At 35.7% G+C, this 10,320-nt stretch overlaps 1 protein-coding gene across 2 annotated transcripts in view; it reads left to right on the top strand.

Moving 5' to 3' along the window:
* The window catches only part of PLEKHA3 (pleckstrin homology domain containing A3), a 28,782-nt gene extending 20,339 nt beyond the window's left edge, over window positions 1-8,443 (top strand). Inside the window, exon 7 of one of the 2 annotated variants that reach the window (XM_023730528.1) lies at window positions 3,554-8,443. In XM_023730528.1, coding sequence (XP_023586296.1) covers window positions 3,554-3,681 — 128 coding nt within the window. In that variant the 3' untranslated portion in view covers window positions 3,682-8,443. The remainder of the gene's footprint in view (window positions 1-3,553) is intronic. The other variant, XM_004375466.2, reaches the window with a different exon arrangement.
* Window positions 8,444-10,320: the final 1,877 nt, after the last annotated feature.

Genomic DNA, 10,320 nt, shown 5'->3' with positions numbered 1-10,320 from the left:
GTTAATGTTTTGATTTTGTCCCTTTCTTCTTTTTTGATATGTGTATCTATTGCTATAAATTGTCCTCTGAGGACTGCCTTTGCTGTGTCCCAAAGTTTTGGTATGATGTGTTTTCATTCTCATTTGATTCGAGGAATTTTTTGATTCGGATGGTAATAACTTCTACCTTGGGGCTCTACTGCACCATCTCTTGTGATATTCCTACACCCTGCCAACACCTTTGTGATGTTTATTAAGCTCACCTCGAGTTACTCAGTTTGACTTTGCCTTCTGTTTCCTACCAGTGACTAACACAAGGTGCTTCACAGGCCTCCCTAGGGGCTGTCATTAATTTATTTAAGCCTCGGTTTTCTCATCCAGTCCATGTTTCTCACCCTGTCCAAAAGTGCTTTCAGAGAGTCCAAAGTGACTATCTGGTAGGGTGTTAAGATAGAGATACAGGATTCCCGTGAACCCTCCTTGCACATCCCCTTCCCGCCCCCAAGTCTACTAAGGCTACTAAATAGGAGGTGAGGCTTGCAGGCCAATGTGATTTGTTCTTAGTGAGCTTGAGCTTGCCATGTAGGAGTGACTTCTTTCTTCTGTGTCTTTATAGTCCATTAGTTTCATAAGCCAGCACTTTGTTGTTGTGAGGTGCCGTCGGGTCGGTTCTGACTCATAGTTACCCTATGTACAACATAATGAAACACTGCCTGGTCTCCGTGCAATCATTGTTGCACCATCCTCACAATTGTTGTTATGCTTGAGCCCATTGTTGCAGCCACTGTGTCAGTCCATCTTGTTGAGGGTCTTCCTCCTTTTTGCTAGCCCTCTTCTTTACCAAGCATGATGTCCCTCTCCAGGGACTGATCCCTCCTGATAACATGTCCAAAGTATGTGAGACGTAGTCTTGCCATCCTTGCTTCTAAGCAGCATTCTGGTTATACTTCTTCCAAGACATATTTGTTTGTTCTTTTGGCAGTCCGTACTATATTCAGTATTCTTCACCAACACCACAGTTCAAAGATGTCAATTCTTCTTCGGTCTTCCTTATTCATTATCCAGCTTTCGCATGCATGTGAGGCCGTTAAAAACACCATGGCTTGGGTCTGGTGCACCTTAGTCTTCAAGGTAATATCTTTCTTTTCAACACTTTACAGTGTGTCTTTTGATTTCTTGACTGTTGCTTCCATGGGTGTTGATTGTGGATCCAAGTAAAATGAAATCCTTGGAAACTTCAGTCTTTTCTTCATTTACCATGATGTTGCTTATTGGTCCACTTGTGAGGATTTTTGTTTTCTTTATGTTGAGGTGTAACGCATACTGATAAAGCCAGAACTTTATCAGGATTAATGTCAGCATTGCTATTCTGTAGTTTCCCTGACCCACCTTTTTTTTTTTAAATACAGTTTTGAAAACTTTTCTTTTTCTATGTAGTTTAGAAAAGATAGTCACGGGTCTAACATAAGTTCTTTTACTACCTTGGAATGTAATTTAGCTGATTTGGAGATCGGTACTAACCTGTTGCTGGCAGGTTGATTTCTACTCATTGGCTACCTTATGTGTTACAGAGCAGGACTGAACTCTATAGAGTTTTCTTGGTTGTAAGCTTTATGGAAGCAGATTGCTGGGTGGGTTCAAACTACCAACCTTTCAGTTAGTAGTCAAGCGCAAACCATTTTGTGCCCACCCATGGTGCTAAAACTGATTGTTCTTTTGCTATCTCCTTGTCTGTCTTGGACTTTAGTCTTTCTTGGACTATTCTTTTTGATGAAGGAGATAGAAGTCCTGCAGGAACTTAAATAACTCAGCCTATTTTCCCTTACATATGATCCTAGGCAGAGGGACTGTTTCATCTTTATTTTCACTGTTGCCCTGTAATTATTACCTTTTCCTCCCTTTGACTTTCCTGATGACATGTATTCTTTCTGCCTTTTACACATGACCTTTTTATTCCAGAGCTCATGAAAGAGTTTTTGTATGCTGCCTGGTACTTTTCTCTGGATGTCACTTTTTTTCTTCTTTCAGGGGACCGTTTGTGAGAGCTGGATTGATGTTTTAAAAAGCTGGTCATTTTCCTTTAGTTCCCTTCCCTTTAGAGACGCTGGTCCTGATTTTTTGAAAACTATTCCTGTTTCATTTAGCATCCCCCAATTTAGCTGTTATGGACTGCAGCAAAACTAATCTCTAACTTTGCAAGTGGAGGGTGGGTCAGACGTTTTATCTTAGATTGTGTTTATGCTAAAATTTAATGTTTCTAGTTAGTTGACAAAGTAGAGACTGAATTAGTGCTTTTCCTTAGAAAGTATGTGTTTTACAATTGGCAGTCTTAGTTGAAAGTCTTTAGAAATATTCTTCTTGTAAAGCTGGTGATAGGGAACCCAAGGTTGAGAAAGGACAGTGTTGACGTGTCGTGGTGTTGTTAACCATTGTCATAGGGCAATATGTGTATGACTCTTTAATGAGAAACTATTTTGTTATGTAAACCTTCATCTAAAGTACAAAAAAAAAAATTATGTGAGATCAAATTGACAACAGCAACTCAAAAGGTTTGATGGGAAGCCTAGGGGACAGTGAGTTGAAGACAATGGTGATGGAATAGTTTGGAAAAGGATAGTGAGAATAGCAGCACAACTGGAAGAAAGTAATTGATGTCACTGAATTGTATGTGTAGAAATTTTTGAAATGTTGCATCTTTGGCTATGTATATTTTCACCAAAAAAAAAAAAAGGTCCTCCAAGGTCTAGAAGAGAGAGTGTTGACATGTTGTGGGGTTGTTAAGCAATGTCATGAAACAATATGTGTACTGACTGTTTAATGAGAAACTATTTGTTCTATAAACCATCACCTAATGTACAGTAAAAAAAAAATTTAAAAAAATTCTCCTTGTCAGATGCAGCTACTTTTTTTTTTAATTAACTAGTTTTTTAAAAAGTTACACAAATAATAAATGACCATTATGAATTCAAACAATATGTATATATAAAAGTACACCTGCTTTGGAACTGGGCTATGCTTGTGTTCAGTTGTGTTCACTTAGAGATGCAGTCATAGTTCTAAGCTGCATTCCCAATGGAAATATGAGAACTTTCCCTACCAGATACCTTGTCAGCTTTGCTCAATCTCACACCGAATAAAGCAACACTTGCATTAGTCCTAGTTCTGGTAACAATTGTATGTAACCTTTTTCGGGTCCTGGTTTCATTGCCTAGAAAACAAGGAGGATACTAATAGCATTAAAATGATCAGGCTGAAAAAGCAATAGTTAATTAAGAAAGATTAAATTCAATTCAGCAAATATTTATTGACTGCCTGTTATATGCCAGCCATGGTTCTAGCAATGAATAAAACAAAGTCTCTACTTTAGGTAGTTTCATACTTTATCTCATGAACTCTGGAGTGTCTCTTTGTCACTGTTAATGTTAGAAAAGTTAGATTTTTCTCTGTTAAACAAATATTAGCAAGAAATTAAAGGAAATTCATGTCCCTGAATAGGAAATTTAAAATGTTGTTTAGCAGAGGACTGAAATTAATATTGATAAAATGTGTAACATTTTAATTAATTTCTTGATAGGACCTGTTCACTGTTCAAGAAATACACTTAATGGAGATTTGGCATCAGCAGCCATTCCTGAAGAAAACAAATTTATGGCCAAAAAGAAATCTGAATCGGAAGATCCTCTTCCATCCTTCTCTTCCTGAGGAAACTGAAGTGTCCAACTTCCTCTAAGTATTGCTATGCAAAAGCTGCTGTAATTATAAACTGTTGTTATAGGGAGTAGTTTTTCCCTTTACCTAGGATTTCTCTGCACTTTATAGAACGTTGTAAGAAAAAAAAACAACCACATACTTTTGAAGTGTATTTTATCTTTATATAGTTTATTTGCAAGAATAATTTCCTAATAACTTCACTGTATGAATGTGCATTTTTTTTTTTTTAAAACAGATGATGGTGTAACATTTAGACATCCATAAGGACAAATGTAGAGTAGATATTTTTCTAAAAAACTGAGGGACTGACAGCTTAGTCAGTGTGCATTGTAGCTTATAAACATGAAATCTTATAAACATAAGGTTTCAGTTCGACAGAAGTGTGATATATGTAACTTGTGCCATGGACCAAATGGTCACTTTACCCTAGCTAAAAAATGAGTTACGATAGCAGCTTGATGGTGATTGTATTTTATTGTATTCCTTTAAGCAAAAAGGAAACACTTAATATTCTGAATATTTTTAGCCCAAATACTATGATACATTGAAGATTTTTTAAAAGCAGACTGTGTTGTCCTTCATATGTGAAGTTGACATTACTGATTTGTCAATACCAAATGTTGGATTAAAGTATTTAATTTTTATTATTTTTCTGTTGCATCAAAAAATGAATTCTAACTTTTGTGACCTACCAAATTTAAGATGTATACACATTGTTATTTACATTGTTCTAGAAAAGAAGCTTGATGTTGTAGTGACCTTGCTCACTCGCACCAGAGAAATAAATGACTTTCAATGGAGGAAGATTTTAGTGCTTTTTTCCTAAAATAGACATTAAGCTGCTGTTGTAAGGTATTAATGTTTGCAACTGTTTAGAATATCTAGAGATATTTTTTATTTATGAATATTTATACAGAAAAGGAATTCTGTCAAGGCGACTGCTCTGCATCACTTTAGAATGGTATTATTTAATTAAACAATAAATAGCATTTTTTGATTAGTGCCTGCCCATATCTGTTGTTAGTATTTGCTTTGTAAATGGTTTTTTAATTCACTTTGGGGTGATGGTTTTGTTCCAAGTCTTGGATGAGGAGCACTTTAAAACAAACTGGTGTTTTTAAGTTAATCAGATGTTTAATAAATATGTGGTTTTTGCATTCAAAATCATCATATAATACATTGTATTTTTTTACATTTATTGATATTCTGTCTAATCTTTATCAAGTGCTAATAATATTCTTTATTGATTTGATTTTGTTTGTATATTTGGGCCTCGTGGTGAGTATGAGGCATACTTTTAGTTTTGTTGCCTGTGAGCTTAGAGTGGTATGACCTACAGTATTTAAATTCTCATGTAAGTTTACGTGGGATTTTTTTTTTTAGAGTTAATATTTGGTATTCACTTTACTAAAATCTGTAATTATAGACTTTCTTCAAGTTTAAAATGGACATAAACAATCTATAAACAATTGAGTTATATAATATGCAGTTTGATAAACTGTGTGCTACTTAAAATGTTTGTGATTTTAAGTAGCACGAGGTCATTTTTAAAAAAAACAAAAACAAAAAACCCATTGCCCTCAAGTAGATTCTGATTCATAGCAACCCTATAAGACAGAGTAGAACTGCCTTATAGGGTTTCCAAAGAGCAACTGGTAGATTTGAACTGCGGACCCTTTGGTTAGCAGCCAGACTCTTAACCACTGTGCCACCAGGGTTCCTATGTCATTAGACTACTCAGTGTTAAATAATGGAATCTTTTTCTGCCCATGTGTTGTACTTCAGCTGTCTAATTTGAAAAAAAAAACAAAGTTTTATAATGTAGTAAGTTTTCACGTTGAGCTGGCGTTCAGGTTTTTTTTTTTTTGTTTGTTTGTTTTTGTAAAAACTGGTAGTGATAAGACCATGAAGGTCAAGGTGCTACTGTTAGGGAGCTTTTCTGGTAGTTAGTATTTTTGGAAGTAATAGGTTTATACTGAAAACACTTTACCAAGCTTTTGAGCTCATGGAAAATAATCAGACTCACTTTCTATTGCTTTACACAAATAGATGAGTTCATGAACAGTTTTCTGTATTTTTTTTAAATAAATACAATCATTTCTGGTTTGTATCATTTTTCCCCCCTTGAAACAGGTGCTTTCAAGAAAGATTTGCTGTGTTCCTAAATATAGCTTTTATTGTGACTTAAAGCCACTTATTTTTCCTTAGAAACCAAACACGTTTGTGAATTTTTTTTTTTTTGAGGGAGCATAAATGTATCTTGAATTAAATCTAGGTTTTGATCAGTGAATTGGCAGCATGAAGCAGCCTATCAAGCTTAAGGGAACCTTGCATTTTGAGCAGCCATGTGTATTTTTAAGTGTGCCTGACTTTTTGAGTTTTAAGAAAAAGATGAATCAAATAAAAACAATTCTTTAAGAATGTTAGCCACACCAAGGTCTTTCTTTGAAATTTGTCAGGTTTTTCTATAATTTTTTGCTTTGTCTAGGCCCTGAAGTTATTGAGAAATTTGGAGATTCTCTTGGTATATCAATGGTCTTACAAGCAAAGCCCGTGCTCACTTTTCCTTTCAGGGGCTTGCTGTTCCTGTTTTCTTTCAAGTGGATTGCAGGCCTCCGTGATTGAAGGGATCTTGATAAGAATTTTTTTTGTAAATAGACTAAATTTGAATTTTTTATACATTATATTAGATTATTGTGTTATTTTTAATCAAGACAAGTCCAGAAATGGATGCTGTTGCTCAAACTTAAATTCCAAGGCAAAAGATAGTGTCTTCTTTTCCATAGATGCCATGGAACCCTTGACCTTGCATTGCAGTTTTTCACTATGTATTATCCTATTTAGTGTTTAAAAATCATGCCGAGGTCTCAGGATAGGTATCCTTGTAATGTGTTAACATTATACTGCTGTTTATTCTGTTTCCACATACATTATAATATCATTAATATGAGCTGCACCAATTTTTATGAGGTGACTGAGTCTGTCCTTAGGGCCTTGCTGTTGCCACTTGGTGCAGAGGGAGTGTCCTGGCCTGAAAGAAAGCCAGATTAGGCTGCAGGAGGTCTGTCTTCTAAGAGCTCTGGTGGGTAAGTAAGGAGCCCGGGTGGCAGAGTGGTTAAGTGCTTGGCTGCTAACCAGAAGGTTGGTGGTTTGAACCCACCAGCTGCTCTGCAGGAGAAAGTTGTAGAAGTTTGCTTCTGTAAAGATTACAGCCTTGGAAACCCTATGGGGCAGTTCTCCTCTGTCTTGTAGGGTCGCTATTAGTCGGAATCTCCTCAAGCAGTGAGTGGGTTTGGTTTTTGGTGGGTAAGTAAATTGTAGCTGGTAGATGGAGCTGCTTCTTGTCTTCCCAGTTCTCCAGTCCTTTTCTTTTTGAATTCACACTGAATTTGTAAGTTTAAATTTAGCTTTCTTTTTATTAAAATGATTCATGCATATAGTTAAAAAATCAAATAGAAAAGACTTAGAGCCCAGTTGTATTTTTAAACTCTTAGTGGTTTGTACTTGTATTTACCTTCCTAATTTAAAATTTGTTATACCACTTTTTCTTGATTTATCCATTTCAGAAACGATTTCTTGGATTCTTTCATTGGTAGAAAGGGTTTACTTTTTTTACATCCCATCTTCCCCATTTTTCTTCCCCTACCACTCCTGATACAGATTTATCACAACTGTTTATTAAATCAGTAGATATAAATGTTGATCACTCATGAGTCACAAGGTGAACCATCATTTCTTTTCTACTAGAACCTTGTTTTTCCTAGAGTTAATAATTTCCTGATCTTAAAATTTCTTGGTCTTTTACGTATCGATCACAATGATTATCCAAAGGCTTAAATGCTAAAAAATATCAGATAATCTGTGAATTCCTTTTTTTGTTTTTTGGTCCTTTGGGGCCATCTCTACCACTGTCCTTCATCTCCTGCCATCTGGCCCATTGTTCTTTGAGGCTGTTCCATGGCTCAGTGGTCATCCCGGGATCCCTTTTGTTTTTCTCTTATGTTGGATCCTATGAATTCCTCTTTCTTGATTTATGGCCCTTTTTTTTTTTTTTTTTGGGGCTGAAGCTTATCCACCAGTAGCTTCCCAACAAAAGGTGTATGGAAGGTAAACTTTTCAAGGTTCTACAGGTATGAAAATGTCTTTACTCCTGATTGATTGGTAGTTTGAACTTTATATTGAAAATAATTTTTCCTCAGAGTTTTAAAAGCATTCCTCCATTGTCTTATAGCATTCAGCATTACTGTGAGATTGTGATACTGTTCCTTTATATGGGAACTGTTTTTACACTCTGGAGACATTTAGGATCTTCTCTTTACCCCTGACATTTCATGATGAAGTGTGAGTGTTTATTCATTCATTTTAATGACTTGGTGGAGCCTTCATCTTGTAAACTTGTCTACTTCAGTTCTGGAAAATGTTTTGTGTTATCTTTTCGATAATTTCGTCCCCTCCATTTTTCTCTGTTCTCCCTTTCTAAAATTCCTGTTATTTGAATGTTGGGCCTCCCAGATTGATCCTTTAATTTTTAAAATCCTTTCTGTTCCATTTCCCTTTAAGTTGTACTTTCACCCTCCTACCCTTTTTTAATCATCTAGCTGTTCTGTTGAAATTTTTAAAGCTATTTAATTTATAGGATCTCTGTTGGTGCAGTGGTTAAGTGCTCGCCTGCTAACTGAAAGGTCAGAGATTTGAACCCAGCCACTCCTTGGGAGGAAGATGTGCTAGTCTGCTTCTATAAAGATTACAGCCTTGGAACCACATGGGGCAGTTCTACCCTGCCCTGTAGAGTCACTATGAGTCGCAATTGACTCGATGACAATTGGTTTATTTAATTTCTAGGAGATCTTTTTTCTCAGTTCTTTTTTTCATAACACCTTGTTCTTATTCTGTAGATTCAGTGTCTCCTCATGTTTCTTCCAGGATAGTTAAGGCTTTTTTTTTAATACTTCTGTTTCTTGCATTGTTTCTATTTCCTGATTCTGTTTTCTTATTTGTTTTGATTCTTTCATTATGAAGGCTTTCTTAGAAAAGTTGGATAGCTCATCCATTCATATTACCACTCTTAATATGGTCCTAGAAAGCTAATTTCATAGCTTCTTATTTGTGAGCCAGGTTTATCAGTTACCTGAAGGGCCATCAGGCAGAGACCTGGGCTTTTTTGTTGGGATCTCCTAAATTGTCAGTGGAAGTCTTTTTTCTGGGGCCATTTCATTTCTCTAGAAAGGACTCCTGTGTTCACTGAGGATACCACAGTTCGTATGATGACTTTTACTTAACTCCCCTATTTTCTGCCCCACCCTCACCTCATCCCTCCCTGGCCCTCTTCTATGGCTGGTGACCCTGAGCTTCAGTTTCTCCTGTGGATGAGTGGTTGAGGATGAATGGCTGATCTGGCTGTGGAGAGTTGGGAGAGGACCTGAGGCCCAGTTGCTCCTTATACAGATTTCTAGCCCTAATTTCAGCCCTATACCTCACTCCCATCTTCTGCAATACCTGGTACTTCCAAGTCCCAGACTTGTTAGGCGTTTGGTAGGTGGGTGTTTTGTCTGTCTTCTCCCTTTTGGGTACTTAGGCTTTAACTTCCTTAACTCTCCTGTATGAATTATCATACCTCCTCCTACTTTTTATCTTTATAAAGACTACTGAAATCTCATGACTCTGTAGTCTTTCTCCTGTTCTCACTGTGTACCATTTATACTCCTTTATTGCCATTTTAATGAAGTTTTGGATGTGGAGGAAATAAATGCATGTGGTCAGTTCACCACATTTAACGGGAAGTCTAGATTTAAAATTTAATGGTATAGAATACAATATCTCTGACATATTGTATAATTCATTCTTTCTACTCCTTGATGATTTCTAATTAATGGTTTTACTGTACTACCTACCTCATAGGGTTGTTGTGAGGATTAGAAGAATTAATGCATATAAAGCACTTCCCACAGTACTTGGCACATAGTATGTGTTAAGTAAGTGTTAGCTATTGTTAAATTTGTTGTCATTATTTCTACAGTCACACTTAATTCAGTAACCCATTAGACTTGAATGGAGATGTTTTTATCATAGGAAAAATTATTAATATATGGGAAAATCTATAGTGTTTAATAATATTGACCTTTTGTTTGGCCAGACTTCAAAAGAAGTGTTCAGGTTGTAAATGTTGTCTTTTTAGGTAACATTAAAGCCTTAAAAATCCAATCATTAATAGTTATTTTAAAGGTTTTAAAAAGGGTATAGCGACAGTTTTGATGTGCTTTTAAGCTTTATCGGTATTGTGTTTTGTTTTTGTCATCTAAAATATGAAGTATAGAAAATAAAATTGTGGAGATTATTGTTATGCCGTACCTACAGCTGATAGATGTAATAGTCTTTGAATACATAGAATACTGAAATAGAGAACTAGTTGGATTCTAGCAACTGTGAATGGTTGTACAGAAAATGTTATGAACTTGTATAAAGCAAAATGTCTGCATTTGTTCAATAGGCAATTTTTTTTTTTTCTGCTTCACATGGCTTTTTATATTTTAAGGTTTAAAAACAATGAAAAAAAATTATGTTCTAGGTAAAGGCTACTCTGAGCCTAGATTTTAAAGTCTCACCCTTTCAGATATTTTAAGTATCTTCTTT

This window comes from Trichechus manatus, unplaced genomic scaffold (genome assembly GCF_000243295.1).
Source record: "Trichechus manatus latirostris isolate Lorelei unplaced genomic scaffold, TriManLat1.0 scaffold00037, whole genome shotgun sequence".
Lineage (NCBI taxonomy): Eukaryota > Metazoa > Chordata > Mammalia > Sirenia > Trichechidae > Trichechus > Trichechus manatus.
This window is presented reverse-complemented; position numbering and strand designations above follow the sequence as displayed.